This window comes from Sapajus apella, unplaced genomic scaffold, assembly GCF_009761245.1.
Source record: "Sapajus apella isolate SASKATOON/1434 unplaced genomic scaffold, GSC_monkey_1.0 scaffold81, whole genome shotgun sequence".
Taxonomy (NCBI): domain Eukaryota; kingdom Metazoa; phylum Chordata; class Mammalia; order Primates; family Cebidae; genus Sapajus; species Sapajus apella.
The window spans coordinates 8584777-8602241 of NW_022437021.1; the positions used below are offsets into that span (position 1 = coordinate 8584777).

Consider the following 17465-nt stretch of genomic DNA (forward strand, 5'->3'; position numbering starts at 1 on the left):
CTGGGTGAGGCTGTCCTGCTGGGAAAATGCCCTCTGTCCTACTCAGGATGCGAGCCACGCCCAGCTTAAACGGGCAAGAAATTGTCCCCTAGGAAGGAAATATGCCGTTGTCGTTCAATGAACTTTGCAACCAAACGCAAGCCAAACTCTCCCTTGCACAGTTTGTCAAGTTAACTCGTTTTCCAAGGGCGCTTTTGTATTTTCACCTTTCAACGTCTCCTTCACCCACCGGCACCTAAGATTTGCCCTAACACATTCAGCCCCTGCCTCGCGATAGTGCGCTCCGCTTGTAAAGCTCCGTCCTGTCCAATAAAGTTGTTTAAAATAAGAAATGTTTCGGATAATAGTCAAGTCCGAAGGAAAAATATAAAGAATTCCTGGCGTGGTGTATTGGTGTTGGAATGTGCCATTAGTTTCAGAGGGAGGAAAGTCCCCGGTGTGAATTACCTCGCAGGTCGTAGCCCATCGCTGGACCTTCGATCGTGCATGGCATTGGCACCGAAATGGCAAACATACGAAGAAGCGCGCAGGAAGGGGAGCCACGGCCGCGCGCAGAGGCGGGAGCTGGAGGCGGCTGCGGGCTCGTCCCCCACGCCCTCGTGGCGCGCTCGGGGGCGGCCCCCTCGCGGCGGGGCGGGGCGGGGCAGGCGGCGGCGAGGCCTGGCTCGCAGGGCGAGGGCGGCGGCGGCGCAGTCTGCACCATGTCGTACCCGGGGCATCCTGGCGCCGGCGGCGGGTACTACCCAGGCGGGGTAAGTGCTGACTACGCGAGATCACGGCCCAGGTGGTTCCGGGGCGCGAAGAGGCCACCTTGGAGATGCAGCAGCCAGCGGGGTGAGGCGCTGGTGGGCGGCTGCCCGGGCTCCTCCCGCCCCCAGCTTCTCCGTGCGCTCGCGGCCTCGCCCTAGGCCCCTGCGGTTCGGCCTCTCCCCTCGTCTCTCCCGTCCCTTCTCCTGGATGGCTCTGCGGGTCCAAGGTGCGGGTGGATTGGGACTCAAGAAGCCCACCTTGCGGCTTATCGGATACGCGGCGTGAAGTCGTGTTAATGAGTGTTGGCTGACCCCCACCCCACCCCCGCCTCTTGGTTGCCTCCCAAAGCAACAACAGTCATTTTATTCTAGAATGATTCTGCGATCTACCTTCTTCCCTTAAAAAAAAAAAAAAAAAGTGTGTAGGGGGACGGAAAAAAAGGGAAAACCTGCCGGAGTAAAAGACCGCCTCGCCGGGCGTGTGGGATGTGCGTTGTCTTGGGAACTGTTTCCGAGACAGGCTGTTCCCTCCCCAACCACGAAATACAGCCCGGCCAGACTCCTTACTCTTCCCTAGGCTACACCCGTCTCAGGATGTTACCAACTCCAGCCTTCCATCGTTCTTAAAACGCTTTTAAAATACCATAAAAGCTGTAACAACAAAAGGAGAATTCCAAGCCCTGCCTTTTAGTGGCTTGCTTAGTTTGCACTCACCTCAGTAGCCTCTAGGTTAATAGGGATTTAAAAAGTTGCTTTACATATGTAGACATCACTTCCACAGCAACTCTGTATGGTCCCAGTAGCCAGTTTTTAAATTACGGGGTGAGAATGGAAGAGAGGAGTGGGATGGTGGCAGTTTGAGTGTGCCCGGTGGTGGGCAGGTGAGCCTTGTGAAGCGGGAGGCGGGGGGCGGGGTCGGGGGCAGTCGGCGGGCAGTTGTCTGACCTTGCACAAAAGCCTTCAGTGGTGAAAGAAGAAAACTTGATTAACAGAATGATGTCTATGTGTTTCCTGTTTCACAGTATGGAGGGGCTCCTGGAGGGCCTGCGTTTCCCGGACAAACTCAAGATCCGCTGTATGGTTACTTTGCTGCTGTAGCTGGACAGGTTAGCTTTTCCCTTTAATATCAAAGAGTGATTATAGTCTGCATTTGTGGTAGCTTTTGATATAGTGACATAGAAAAGCGAACTTCTTCTGGAACTGAGTCCCTTTGCTTCTGCAAAACAAAGAAAGAAGGAAAGTCGTTACTTTAGTTTTTTATTTCTGAATGTTCAGAACAAATTAGGACAAAGTGTTACTCCTATTTATGTGGGTTCAGCTCGAAACCAAACGTGGTTGAATTAAAGGATTCAGGCTGGTTTTAAATGAAGAAATTCAAGATCTGGTAAATATAAACCCTTGTTTGTACAACTTAAAGACATATATTAGTAATTATGTAACCAGATTCTAATAGACACTTTCTTTGGGTTGAACTTGATTGCTAATCATTCACCCCCTTAGGAAATGTGGTAAAAACCCACCAGCTTCTAAATAAGAAAGTAACTGCTCTTCTTAGTATCAGGAAGTTAACCTTGTGAACTATGTAGTTTCTCTTTGATGCAGATGCTGTTACTAGGTCCGCCCTTCCATGTCCTTATTAGGTGTTGTGGCCTGTTGACCCAGGGAAGCAATTAGCTCCTCAAGACATTTCACTTGTCTGCATTCTGAGTTGTATGACAGGTGCTGTCTTACATTGAGAGAGGATACTTCCCTAGCTCACAAGGTCACAGTGTGCAGTAAATATACTGTTGGTATAACCCAGTCATGTCCAGATAGAGAGGATGTTTGTTATGAATTCAACCTAGTCTTGTTTTGACCAAAAACTAGAAATAGCAAAATCTTAATGTAAAAACTGTAGAATCTTACGGGATAAAAACCTAAGACCACTTTTTAAGGTAGCACTCTGAGAAATACAGCTTAAGAAATTGAATGGAAAATATAGTCTAAAACTGGAAGACTTTCCCTTAAGTATCTACTTAATCTGTTAATGATCCGTGTCTTTGAAACCTCAAGACGTGGGAAACCTCAAGACTATAGCATTCTTAGATTGCCAGTGCCTCCAGGATGTAAGTGACCCCACCTGCTTAGCTTTCAGCAGCCCTGGCCTGTATTCATTGCCTTTCAAATTATTGATCCTGCTCCTCATTTATACCTTATAATATCCAGTGACTTGAGGATTTAGGTATTTTATTTTAAAATCCCTAAAAATCACATATATCTAGTTCTTTCAGTTAATGAATGGGCACTGGGAATCTAATGGGTATCTTCCAGATGTATTTGTGCTCTGAAAAAAACCATTCACTGTATCATAAGAAAAGGTGACCAAGGAGGCCACTGTTTTAACGAAGCCTTCTACTCACTGGTGTCTGCTGTGTATCCTGCTCTCGCCATTCTCCTCAAAAAAAAAAAGAAAAGAAAAGAAAAGAAAACAAGGAATTAGGCTTTTAAGCAACTTGCATAAATATTTAAAAATGTTTACCTGTAGCAGTTTCCTAGCTCAGATTGAGAGAAAAGTAATTGTCCAGACAGACACTTTCTTTCATCATTAAATCTTTTGGAAGTGGGTTAAGGAAAAGAATGCCCACTTTTGGAAGGCATTCCTTTTAATAAAAAGTCATGCATGACGATACTGATTTTCTTTGTTGTTATTGCTTCACTGAATGCTGAAGGTAAACAAATAACTTCAAAGTACAAATCACTATTATGATTCCTCTAATTTTTTTTAAAGGACGGGCAGATAGATGCTGATGAATTGCAGAGATGTCTGACACAGTCAGGCATTGCTGGAGGATACAAACGTAAGTTGACAGTCTCAAAGTTTGTCTAAAGTTACTCTTGTGTTTCCTATTTTAGCTGTTACTTCTGATTACAGCCTTCAAGGAAACAGCTTCTCTGATCCAGCAAAGTTTAGAATTCTAAAAGCTAAAATAGATTACTAATTCAAAATGTTGATTTGAAAACAGCTCCAAAATCACTCTAGGCTGGGCACAGTGGCTCACACTTGTAATCCCAGCACTTCAGATGCCCAGGCGGGAGGATTGCTTGAGGCCAAGAGTTTTTGGCTGCAGTAATCTATGATTGTACCACTGCATTCCACCCTGAGCAACAGAGCAAGATTCTGTCTCTAAAATAATAATAATAATAATAATAATAAATTATTCCATTCTACCTGCCAATTCAGTGGATTTCTCAGATTTGGGTTTTGTGTACCTAGAACCAGTGATACAGTTTGGATGGCCTCCTTCACAGAGGACAAGGTAGGGTGCTGAAATGAAATCCACCAGGTCAGGTGTCATTAACTGACATTTGGAACTGAAATTTGCTGTTAATTGCCAAGAGCCTACTCTGCCCTGACCTGGTGGCACTAAGGCTTTGAGTGGCTGGTTCAGCATCCCTGGTCCCTGAGTGGCCTGTCCTGCACCCCTGGTCTCTGAGCTTTGGGCATGCTCCTGCTAACATAAGTGCTTGCCGTGACATCCCTCAGGTCTTTCCTCTTCCATTTCATAGTATGTGTTCAGGCTAAGTGGGAAGTACCCTTTCTACTTACTGGAGCTGCTGCTCCATAATTCAGCTCTTACCCCACCTTCCTGCCTTTTGAGCACTCTGCCATGAGCTGTGAGTAGTGAAATAATGCAAAATGGCTGCATCCCTGGCTGGGCACAGTGGCTCATACCTATAATCCCAGCAACTTTAGGAGGCTGAGGCCGGAGGATCACTTGAGCCCAGGAGTTCAAGACCAGCCTGAGCAACATAGTGAGACCTTGTGTCTACAGAAAATCTAAAAATTAGGCATGGTGGCATGCACCTGTGGTCCCAGCTACTCAGGAGGCTGAGGCAGAAGGATTACTTGAGGCCAGGAGGTGGAGGTTGCTGTGAGCCAAGATTGTGCCACTGCACTCCAGCCTGGGCAACAGCCTGTCTCAAAAATTCAAAAAAGTGCTAAATTCCAACTGGAGGCTTCTCATCATCCTACACACATGAAGTGGTTCCTCTTGAAATTAGATCATGAACATGATAGATTTCCAGGGTAGAGAATAATGTCTTAGTTCAAATACATTATCTGCCAACTTCTTTGCCAGTTGTTAATTGAGACAGAACATCAAATTGAAGACCCAGTTTCAAAGCTGTAAATTAAAATGTTCAAAGACGAATTCACACCTGTGAATTTATAGTGGCTTAAAAAAAAAAAAACAAAACACACTATTTGACTTGGCCTGTATTAGATGGCTGTCTCTGAACCCTTTGCGTTTTTTTCATCATCCTTTGTTTTATGTGACTTATATCCTATTACTATTACCTAATTAGAGGAATTAATATAAACAAAGAACCTTTCAAGTTCCTGTTATTTAATCTAGTCCTACGCAAAAGGAGCACTTTCTGGTTTAGGGGAGTTTTTTTCTTTATTGTGTAGGCAGTACATTTAAATTGTTCACTGTTAACCTCAAGCAGTAGAGCTGGTAAACGAGGTAGGCCTACCTAATAGCAGGGTTTATCAAAGTGCAGTGAGATCCCAGCATGGCCTGTTACTCTACACCCTTTCAGTAGATGAGATGTGGCAGATTTTAGCATCTGACTAACAATATGGGTTATGTATTCTTAGAGAGCAGTCCTTTTAAAATTTCATTGAGAAAGCCACATTTAGTGATGGCCTTAGGTCAATGCATTAAAGAGAAGGCGTTTCCTGAGTCACGGGACTATGTGATCGAATCATTTGCCTACCCTCGCCTGCTCTCTCACAGCTGTCGTAAACCACAGAACCATCCTGCCTGTCAGGTCTCAGGATTTTGTAATACTGATATTATATGACCGTCAGTCGTTTAAACCCAGCTTCCAAACCAAAAGGCACAGATCTGAATTGGATAGGCAGGCGGGATTACTCCAGCTCAGTGCCTATGGGCCCTTCTTAACCAGTTTAAAAGGAAGCAATCATACCTAGAGTTAGAGTTGGTGAAAGGTTGTGTTCCAGTCAGTAAGATTGTAATTCACCTTCTCTTTTTCCCTTGAATTTAGTTGTTCCACTGTGGTAAGGTTGAGAGAAACAGCTGGAGGTAGGGCTTTCTTTCTAGGTTCGTTATGTTGTATGTTTCTACAAGAGGAAACGATGTTTGAGGCATTCTAGTAGAATGAACAGAAGAGAAGAAAAAGAGTAAAGGTAAAATCATAGCAGTGATTCTTTGGAAATTATTAAAATTAACATCACGTTAAATTAATTTGTTTTTAAAATGTTGAATAAATAATTTTAATTTATAGTTATATGTAGTTACATTTATATTATAGCCATATAATATATAATACTTATAATTTTAATTAATTTTAAATAATTAGAATTAACACTAATAAAAGCTATTTCTGGAGGAAAAATACTATGAACAAAATTGAGCAAGTTTTCCGTACCCAAACTTATTGGACATCAGCATTCTAGTTCATTGGAACTATCTGGATTGATACATTTTTTGTTCATTCACTTTTGTTCACTGCCATCTCACTGCCCTTTCAGATTCTTCTCACACAAATGGCCAGATTCCCGACCTTCCTGACACACAGCTCTAACCTGTCCTTCTCCTCAGTCGTTACTAACGGCTTAGAAGGAACTCAAGGTCTTCTATAATGCAGCCTCCCCGACCAACCATATCTGCTCCCACTTTTTTTGTGCTCTTTGCAAATCATATTGAGCTTATGCTTTGCCTGTCCTGGGCCTTCTACTTCTCTCTTTGCTTATGCTGGTCCTTAGCTGTCCCCAAATGCCCCCATCATTCTTGTCATTCAAGGCTTGGCTTAAATTCTATGTCTTCTATGAAGTCTTTCTTGATTCTCTTACTAGGAAGGAGCCTCTCACTCCTCATTCCCTTCTGGTACTTTCTGGCACCTCCATTATAATTCGGCACTCTACCATGATTAGGGTTGTATGTGTATGTGGCTTATCTTTTCCTTAGACTGTCAGCTAGGGCAGTGTGCAATTTCACATTTGTGTCTCTAAAGTTCCTGTTACCCTGAACCCTGAACATAGTAAGTACTTAACAGGTGACTACTGAGTTAATAAATATGGAAAATTTTCTAAGATAGAAAAATCATAGTCCTGTAGCCTCACTGACATTTTAAGATTATACATTACTTTTTTGAGTATTAGTAAAGATCAGATTTTATTCACAAAACACATTCCTTCTTAGATGTCTGTCTAAGAAGGCTGTACATATAAAATGCAGAGCTCTACAGCTTCCTGCGTGGGGGTGAGAATTCGGTGCCATCTATCCATTCATTCATCCAACCAGTACATGTTTAGTGGACACTTCCTATGAGCTAGGTGCTGGCTGTGCAGCCACAATCAATGCCTGGAAGTTGGGAAAAGCACTGGGAAAAGTAAAGAGAGAGGCTGTGGAATCACATAGGATGGGCACACAACCCAGACAGGAATCAGGAAAGTTCTCCTTGCAGAATTGATATCTAAGCTGAGCAGAAGTGAAATTCCAGCAGAAATGATGCTGACCATGAAGTGAGTGGGATGGGAAGTTGTGTCCTAGGCAGTTAAAACAGCATGTGCAAAAGACCCAGAAAGAGCATGGTTCAGTCAAAGAACTGAGAAATTCTCCATGAAGATAGGGGTTGCACACCTGTAATCCCAGCACTTTGGGAGGCCGAGGCGGGTGGATCACGAGGTCAAGAGATCGAGACCATCTTGGTCAACATGGTGAAACCCCGTCTCTACTAAAAATACAAAAAATTAGCTGGGCATGGTTGCGCATGCCTGTAATCCCAGCTACTCCGGAGGCTGAGGCAGGAGAATTGCCTGAACCCAGGAGGCAGAGGCTGCAGTGAGCCGAGATCACGCCATTGCACTCTAGCCTGGGTAACAAGAGCTAAACTCTGTCTCAAAAAAAAAAAAAAAAGATAGGGGTTGAACGAGAGTAAGAGATGAGCCTGTCTGGCAAAATAAGTGTATGACCTTATATGCCAGTTAAGGTGCTTTGACGTTATCCTGAAAGCAGTAGATCCCTGATACTGGATTTTACAAAGGAGAGCACATAACCACCCCTGACTGTAGGGTAAAGACTAGTAAACTGGGGGACATGGGAGTAAAACAAAGAGTCAGGGATGCCCATTAGGGAGCTGTTGGAGTCATACAGGTGAGCAAAATGCTAACTAAAGTGATAGTGGGGCTGGAGATGGACTCTACAGCTGTTTAGAAAGTGATGGATTATTTGGGGAGAGGGAATTGAGGAGGCTCCCAGATTTCTGGCTTGGGTGACTGCGGAGTGGATGGGTATGCCATTCATTAAACAGAAACAGAGAAGCTATCTGCCTCACGGCCCCTTTAATACCTTGAATGTGAGCCCAACATAGTCGGCTCTGCCCTGTGGTTTTTTGTCAAGCCATCCAGAGCAGTAGTTCGTAAACTTGAGCAGCATTGGCATCACCTGGAAAGCTTACAAAAACCAGATTGCTGGGTCCTGCCCCAGAGTTTCTCATTCAGATGTCTGGAGTGAGCCCTGGGAATTTCACCTTTAACAAGTTTCCATGTGATGCTGGTTCAGGTTGAGCCAGCTGCTTTAACATGAATATATATCACCTTTATCATGAATATATATCACTTGCACAATCCCATCCTCCTGAGTAGCTGGGATTACAGGTGAATGCCACCATGCTCAGCTAATTTTTGTATTTTTAGTAGAGAAAGGGTTTCACCATGTTGGCCAGGCTGGTCTCAAACTCCTGACCTCAGGTGACCGCCTGTCTCAGCCTCCCAAAGTGCTGGGATTGCAAGCTGATAAAATTCACCTTCTTATTTTATTGGTGTAGGTTAAGGGCTGCAATTCTGCAGTTCTTCAAGATCCTGGGTGATGCTAATATGGCTGATCCAGGAATCACACTTTGAGTAGAATGGTGGTCTCAACCTTGGCTGCTCACTAGAATCATCTGAAAAGCTTTTTAAAAATATGACTACCCAGGTCCCACACTCAGAGTTCCTGATTTAATTGTTCTGTGGTGCAGCCCAGGTATCAGAATCTTTTAAAGCTTTGATTCTGTTAAGCACCAGGGTTGAGAACTACAGCTCCAGATTAGAGGGACTTCATAGCGCCATACAACTTAAAAGTCAGAATGAAGAATCTACCCGGCTCTTTCCCAAAAGTGTAAATGTGCTTCCTCCTCCTCTCACCACAGAGAATATTATCTGTGGATCGATGGAGATTGAAATAGAAACAGTGGAATGAAAGCAGAATGAAATTGAAAGTAGAAATAGTCACCAGTCTTTTATTTCCAGTAAAGCTTATGCCAAACACAGGAATCTATCAAATGTGTAAAACCTAGTTTGCACTGTTGGGAGACATTACAGTAATTAGTTAGCCCAGTTATGTTTTAATTTCATTTTGGTTAGAGAAAAAATATGAAGCTAGAAAAAGCTGTAAAAAATGTTAGCTCTGTGTGTTAACAAACTTGCAGAATTTATACCAGCTTTTCCCACATGACCCTGGTCACTTCTGCCACTTAGTCTTATAGTATCTTTGTACCTTTGCAGTTTTGTCAGTCATTAAATACCATTAATACCATGTAAGATGTAAAAGGTTGTTTTAAGTTTCCTATTTCTTAGATTACCAGTAACCTCACCCATTGTGTGTGCTCTGGTTTAGTTACGTAAGTGAGGTACCAAAATGCCCTCAGAACAGTCCTAAACTGTAGCTAAGTTACAAAGGCTTCTGAACAGCGACCACCACTGAATTGGTCATGGGGTCTTATCGAGAGTACTCTGATTTAACGCATAATTCTAACAAGCGTATTTACCTGGTTTCGTATATAAGCTAAGAGGTCATAGACTACTTGAGGTAGGAAGTTTCTGTTCAGTACCTGACATTCAAGGGAAAATAGGAAAAGAAGTAATCAGACACAAAATTAGCAAACTCAACAATTTATAGTCATTTATGTGTAGGAACAAAGCAACCCTACCTTCCCACCCACCATATTGGATGTAATACATTATGGTTTGTTATGGTGACTTGAACTCACTATATTACAGTTTCAGAGCATGAAAGTATGAACAGTACACTATGTAATCCTTATTTTATTTTATTTTTTTTGAGGCAGAGTCTTGTACCCAGGCTGGAGTGCAATGGCACCATCTACCTCACTGTAACCTCCTCCTGCCAGGTGCAAGCACACCCAGCTAATTTTTGTATTTTTAGTAGAGATGGGGTTTCACCATGTTGGCCAGGCTGGTTTCAAACTCCTGACCTCAGGTGATCCTCCTGTCTTGGCCTCCCAAAGTACTGGGATTACAGGCATGAGCCACTGTACCTTGCCTGTATAATACTTTTTAAAATGAATTCTATCAAAGTGATTTAAATCAGATTTAGGTTCTAGTGAAAAATCCTCTTTATGAAGAAAAAGCTACTTTGAAGTTCCATATGATTAGTGACACATAAATTGAGTAGCATGTAAACATAAAAGTATATAATAATCATTTTTCTAATTAATTTGAATGTATCCAGTATAATATGAATTTTTGGAATTGTGTTAATATGTGTGTACTTTTCTTAACAGCTTTTAACCTGGAGACTTGTCGGCTTATGGTTTCAATGCTGGATGTATCCTTTACCTTGATTTTTGTCTAGAATAATTTTTTCTAAAATTCTAAAGGAATTCATCTTAGAATTAATACTTAGTAAACACAAAGTAATGAATGATCACTAAAAAGCTTTCTAAAATGCAATAAAATAAATGGAAAAAAAGCTTTCTATAATTATTAGCTTCTATTATAGGATGTAATTTGGTATGAACAAAGGAAGAAAATATTTTTAGTAAACAGAATGTTGTTCAGAAATTCAAGGAAACATCAAAGTATTATAAAACAAGTATAGAGTCCAGAGTGTCAGGAAAGCCTTTTTATTCTTTAACACTGATTGCTCTGCAAGTGATAGGATTTTTCACATCCCAGTTGTTGGACTGAGTTTAGCTACTGCTGACCATCCAGTGCCTTCCACCCCACCTCAATTGTCTGGGAGGACTAAACAAGGGAATATTAGTACCAGAAATGACACTAGAACAGAAGGGCAAACAGCATAGCCTGAAGCATGCAGAAAGTACAGCCTAGTTCCACTGACAAGACTGGTTTTTATATGTGGCTCACAATGACAACACTATTTCCTTATCATCAGGTCATGTAAGTTATCCTTTTCCCATAGTAAAAATAGGTACTTGAGGTTTTTCTCCATAGCCACTTTTCATTATAGTTTTAAATCATGAATCTTATACCAAAAATAATCTACAATAACTTTTGTAGCCATTTTAGTGGAAAGAATATTGAATTCCTCTTAAACTTGATCTTTCATTTAATCCTTAGAAAATATTACAAAATACAGCTGTGATCCTTGATTATAGTTCAGAGAGATATGTCTGGCACAATGGGTTTCAATGAATTTAAAGAACTCTGGGCTGTATTGAATGGCTGGAGACAACATTTTATCAGTTTTGACACTGACAGGAGTGGCACAGTAGATCCACAAGAATTGCAGAAGGCCCTGACAACAATGGGTTGGTATGGCTTACTAGAACTCTCCATTTATCAGTAGAAGTAAGTTGTTTTTTATTTTTAAAACTAGGCTGGGTGCGGTGGCTCACGCTTATAATCCCAGCACTTTGGAAGGCCAAGGTGGGTGGATTGCCTGAGCTCAGGAGTTTGAGACCAGCCTTGGCAACGGTGAAACCCCATCTCTACTAAAATACAAAAAAATTAGCCGGGCATGGCGGCATGCTCCTGTAATCCCAGCTACTCTGAAGGCTGAAACAGGAGAAGTGCTTGAACCTGGGAGGTGGAGGTTGCGGTGAGCCAAGATTGCACCACTGCGCTCCAGTCTGGGCAACAGAGTGAGACTCCCTCTCATAAACAACTAAATAAATAAACAAATTGCTACCTGAAGGCAGTTTCTGTTTTCTTAGAAATTGTGTGTATTCATAATTAAAATAAGTTCACAGTCTTAAAAAATAGTGCTTGATTATTTTATTTTTTAATGGGCTTTTGCAATCCTTTAACCTTTTTACTGGATCACTTTTTTCTTTCTTTTAGGATTTAGGTTGAGTCCGCAGGCCGTGAATTCAATTGCGAAACGGTACAGCACCAATGGAAAGATCACCTTCGATGACTACATTGCCTGCTGCGTCAAACTGAGGGCTCTTACGGGTGAGTTCCAAGAGGTCACGTCATCACCACAAGACAAGACAGTTTTCATTACATTTCATCTCTCAGTGCTTCTCAACTTTTATTCTTCCCAATTTTTTTCTTGCTTTAGTAGTTTTTTCAGATTACTATTAAGCATATCTAGTAGAATAATTTTTTGTTTTTTTTTTTCCAGAACTTATTTTGGATTAGTAAGTGATCAGCCATTAAAATAAATAACTAAATTTTACTAAAATGTTCTAAAACATAATCAGCTAACTTGTGCATTTCTGATCAGATTATGAGGAATTCTTCCCTAGAATGTGGAATATTTGGAAAGAGTGAAAGTAAAGCCTTTTCTATAGGGCAAAGGTGAAATGGCGGAGAAACTGATCACAGCACATTTGTTATATCAGGGACTCTCTGCTTTTTAAGCAGTATCTTTGTTATTAAGAAGCTAGAAATTCTTTCTGTAAGCAGCAATGCCTGCTTTTATCACAATTAAGTAATGGCCACGGAGGTTGCACAGCTTTTACTGACTTTGGGTAAGGTATTTTCTCCAGATCCACATTGAAAAAGACAGCTGGCCAACTTCTGTCTGTTACTTTGTTGCATATCAAATCTTTTACTATTCATATAGTTGGCTTCTTTGCTTTGGTCTTTATGTTAATTGGTTGCACAATTTAAATGTTGTTATAGTGTGAACACAATGCCAAAATAATTAACTTTTTTTTTCTTTTGAGATGAAGTCTCGCTCTTGTCCCCCAGGCTGGAGTGCAATGACATGATCTTGGCTCACTGCAACCTCCGCCTCCTGTGTTCAAGCAATTCTCCTGCCTCAGCTTCCCTAGTAGCTGGGATTACAGGCACTTGCCACCATGCCCAGCTAATTTTTGTATTTTTAGTAGAGACAGCGTTTCACCATGTTGGCCAGGCTGGTCTCAAACTCCTGACCTCAGGTGATCTGCTCACCATGGCCTCCCAAAGTGCTGAGATTACAGGCATGAGCCACCATGCCTGGCCCAAAATAATTATCTTTTATGATTTTAGAAAAACCATTTAAAGAAAAACCATGAATTTTACTGTGTTGTTTTACAGACAGCTTTCGAAGACGGGATACTGCTCAGCAAGGTGTTGTGAATTTCCCATATGATGATGTAAGTCTTAGAAATTAAGAGGTATAGTAAATGAAAAAGATGAAGTAGATGAAAAAGGGATACACCAGATGGGATCCCTTTGAAATTAGCTGTTAAGAACATCTTAAGGATGCCAGAGAAATAAGGGATTCAAGGGTTACATAGAAAGAGTTATCCAAAATTTATTAATTTCATGTATTAGTCTTAACTATAGTTAGACCATGGTTTGATTTGCATTCAAAGACCCAGCTTGTTGCATTTATTAGCTGGGTCACTTAAGCAGGTTTCTTAATTGCTGTCACACTATATGAATAAAGAAGATACAGTAGCAATGCCTTTTTTCACTGAGCTGTTGTAAGATTTATATTAGAAATGCCCTTGAAAAACACTATGCAGATATACTATCTGCTTTTGTCTTCTATAAACAAATCATGTCAGTCATTGAGAACCAAAAACAGCTCAAAGCTATGCTTTGCATTGAGGGCATAAGGCAGGCACCAACTTAAATCACAATTTAAAACAAGTTATTTACTAAACAGCCACACTAAATGAGGGCAGGGCAAGGCCATGTTAACCAGTGGGAACATAACCAAGTGCCATCTTTGATGGCATTAGCTGGATGTGTATAACAAAGCTGGGGAGATTGATTACTTGTTTCTTCAGTGTTGGCTCAGCCATTGATTTAAAAAAAAAAAAAAAAAAAAAAACTTGTTAGAATTGAAATCAGTGTAATCACTGAATATTCTAAAGTGTTTCTCCACTACAAAATATAAGATGCATATATTTTTGGTTTAGCAGCTGCTGCAGTTATTAGTAAACTAATACACTTTTAAAAGCTTAGTATGTGTGTATAAATATGCTTAATTTACTACTTAAGTGTGTGTTCTCTTGAGCATGCATTAACTTCTTAGTTCACAGTCCCCTTGCTCTTTCTAAAGATCAGGAGGCTGCCTGGGGGATGGAAGGACCATGGGCTTTAGCTTCTGACGGGCTACTTAAAAGATTTCTAAACATTCTGATCCTTATTTCCCTTTTCTCTAAAATAGGGATAATCACACTGACCTTGTGATAGAGCTGTGGGTTAGCAGTGCACAGTACCTTCCCAATGTAGGGAACACCAATAGAGTAGAATCTATTGCTTTGTGTTTAGTGGGGAAGCCAACATGTCACAGCAAATACTGATATTTCTAATCTTCGGTGTCTGAAGGGTTAGCTGTTCTGTTTCTGTGCATACATATACTTGCATGCTATGATTTATTTGAATAAAGCAGATTTTAAGGGACTAAACTGTTTAAAGGTACTCCATTAGAGTAATACTGTGCAGTTTGGAAATCCCCACATGATACAAAAGTATAAACTCCAGTTATTTGTGTTTGTGGTAGGTATCTTTGTCCATGACCATTTCTAGAGTCTTAGATTAAATTAAATAATGTTTGAATAGTTATTTAAATTAGTTATCCATTGAAGTAGTATCTGCTTTCTGTAAAAAGTTTTGGTGTGAGAAACCCAATGGATTTTATATTAGACTGCTTCTCTAAAAAAAGGAAACTTTTCCATCTGTCATTTAGTGGGGGTTGTTTTACTCATGTTCAAATTAGAAAACCCAATGTAAGCTGCCAGAAATAAGCTATGCTGTGTAAGTGTTTTGAGGTCTGTTGTATAATGCTGATTTTTCTTTCAGTTCATCCAGTGTGTCATGAGTGTTTAAATCAAGAGGAAGCTGAATGAACATAATTGACATTCCAACTGGAGCTCTCTTTTGCTTGTCCTCTCTGCCTTCAGTAATATGTGTACACTTACATCACGTCTTTTCAACAGCTGTTTTAAAATTTATTACTTTATGTGCAACTGAAGTTTTATTTTTAGTTTTGATAATAAATTCTTTGGAACTTTAATAAGATCTAGTCTGTTACACCATTTAGAACTTCCTTGAGCCACTGTCAGTCATGCCTTATTTTCTTGCTAAAACTCTTTGTAAATTTAAGTGTGCAAAATGTTTAAATCACGTTATTTTTCATTGAGATACTAAAAACTGTTAATCATACTACAGCTGCCATCTTTCCTCTCCCAGAAAGACTTCAAACATAAAATCTTATGTAAATGACACAGACCCAGTTGGGTGCAAAAAAAACAACAAAAAAGGTAATCCAGTAATCCATGTCGGGATTCACCTTAGTAGAAATTTAGCACAGCCCCTTTAAAACCTATTGAATAATTTAATTGGCAAATACTATCTGTCACCAAGTCCCTTTTTGTCATCATCTATTTAAACCGTTTTTAACTATACTTAAAAATCTTGCATATTATAAGCTTAACTATATAAAAAGAAAATTGATATAAAAAGACTAAGGGAATATATGAAAACATTAACAATGTTTATTTTTGGTTAATGGAATTCTAGATGACTTTAATTTTCTTTATATATTTCAGTACTTTTCAGATTTTCTGTATGCTTTCCTTTTTAAGTCAGATTTTAGTTTTTAAAATACTGATACATCCATTTTGATATGCTATATGTTCACACTTTAAAAAATATACATAGCAGAGTATTGGAAAGTATGTCCCAAAACATTGATCTGGCTACCACTGGGAGTCAGGATCATGAGCATCTTCTCCCTTCTTACTGTTTTTCCAAACATTCTCCAATAAGCAGGTACTACATTTGTAATGGCAGAATTTTTTAAAAAAAATTTAAGCTGTATGCTTTCAAGTAATATCTGAATTCTAATGCTGGCTTGTGCCTTTTACTGTGTGGTTTGATCGTTATAGATAATACCAAGTTTCAGTTTCCCCACCTTTGAAAAACAGATAATATGTTATCTCTTGGGGGTAGCTCTGAATATGAAGTGTGTTGATACAAGAAGCACTAACACTGTTTCTGTTTCTTAAATCTAAAACTGGCCTGGTTTGCCTTTTTTTAATCAAGAGAGCTTAACAGATAAAAAATGAAATTAGTCTATTTTCTACTTGCCAGCAGTGTCTGTCTTAATTTAGGATGCAGTATGAGAGTTACCATTTAACTGAACAATTAGTTGTCAACCAATGAAAATAAAACATTTTCTTTAAGCATCTTTAGCCTCATTTCACTATTACTTTTTACAATATTGTTAAAATATATATTCATTCATTTAATATTTATTAAAACCTAACATGTAATTATGGCAAGTTAGTTAGCCCAGGTTGCATAACAGAATGTGAAGCAGCCTGCTATATATTACATGGTGACTATAGATTTCATCTCCATATATTGTTTGTGAGGCCACAGAGCTCTGCTTGAGCCTGGGCTGTCTAGAAAAGGGCTAAAAAGGGGCTCAGAGGATTAGGAGGCAGGGAGCTCACCTTCAGTGTCCCAGCACCTGCTGTTTGGTTTCAACTTACCAGGTTCCTCTGAGGAAATCATAGTCTAAGGAAATGGTAATTTTCTGGTTGAAGATAAGTAGTAGGGAAGAAGGCCCTTGCTCACCCAAGGTTACAGGCCATAACTGAACAAGTCCCAAGGTGTGCTTCATCAGTTGTGGTTCTGAATTGGCTTTGGGGTGAATGCTCAAGTATTACAAAATCATGCCTCTGACATTATATTAGTTTGTTCTCACACTGCTACAAAGATACTACCCAAGACTGTAATTTATGAAGGAAAGAGGTTTTAACTCACAGTTCCACATGGCTGGGGAGGCCTCAGGAAACACAATCATGGCGGGAGGGGAAGCAGGCACCTTCTTCACAAGTCGGCAGGAGAGAGAAATGCAGGCAGGGGGAATGGCAAATGCTTATAAAGTCATCAAATCTTATGAGAACTCACCATCACAAGAACATCATGGGGGAAACTGCCCCCATGATCCAATTACCTCCCTCCCTCGATTTGGGGCTTACAGGTACCTCCATCGACACATGGGGGATTACAATTTGAGATGGAGATTTGGGTGGGGACACAGAGCCAAACCATATCAGACATCATTCAGTTAATTCCGTTTTAATTATTATTAATACCTCAAAATGAATCTCCTCCCCTTCTGCTTTCAGCCATTCTTTCCAAAAGCATGGAGCATAGTCTTCAGTATGTTGCTGTAGTTAGAAAGTTTCCTTCCCCTTGACAAATTTGATGGATTCATCTCCTTTCTTTAATTACAGCCAGTCTTGGTTACAAGTGAATCTCCTGTTGCATTATTTCTATTTTATGTTGGATTGTGTTTCATTCCTTGTATACCTCTAGTGCAGCCTCACCCACTACTTTAAAATTATTTCCTGGTCTGTTTACTTTTTCTTAAAGCATCTATTTGGAGGGTGGTAGAGCTGTGAGCTGAAGCTTGATTACTTCAACTATTTGGAGAATTAAGCTCCTCAAATCACTCTCATTTAGGATTTAATTTTATTTTGGAGATGTGTGCTTTACTCATGTGC

The 17465-nt window shown here is 40.3% G+C and overlaps 1 protein-coding gene across 2 annotated transcripts; it reads left to right on the plus strand.

The window, feature by feature from the left end:
- The first annotated feature begins 638 nt into the window (after positions 1-638).
- SRI (sorcin) lies at positions 639-16142 on the plus strand. 2 transcript variants are annotated; one of them, XM_032253011.1, is made up of 8 exons: positions 639-752; positions 1772-1855; positions 3517-3586; positions 10320-10363; positions 11162-11309; positions 11842-11955; positions 13030-13088; positions 14749-16142. In XM_032253011.1, the coding sequence occupies exons 1-8, from the start codon at positions 702-704 to the stop codon at positions 14773-14775; spliced, it is 597 nt and encodes a 198-aa protein (XP_032108902.1). In that variant the 5' UTR covers positions 639-701; the 3' UTR covers positions 14776-16142. The 2 variants fall into 2 exon arrangements, with proteins under 2 accessions (XP_032108902.1, XP_032108903.1); XM_032253012.1 differs by lacking the exons at positions 10320-10363; positions 11162-11309.
- The last annotated feature ends 1323 nt before the right edge of the window (positions 16143-17465 follow it).

Excerpts from the sequence above, each read along its gene's own strand:
- SRI (XM_032253011.1), top strand. The coding sequence starts at position 702 with ATGTCGTACCCGGGGCATCCTGGCGCCGGCGGCGGGTACTACCCAGGC. Across the intron at positions 1,856-3,516 it reads TTGCTGCTGTAGCTGGACAG|GACGGGCAGATAGATGCTGA; the intron begins GTTAGCTTTTCC and ends TTTTTTTTAAAG. Across the intron at positions 10,364-11,161 it reads TTATGGTTTCAATGCTGGAT|AGAGATATGTCTGGCACAAT; the intron begins GTATCCTTTACC and ends ATTATAGTTCAG.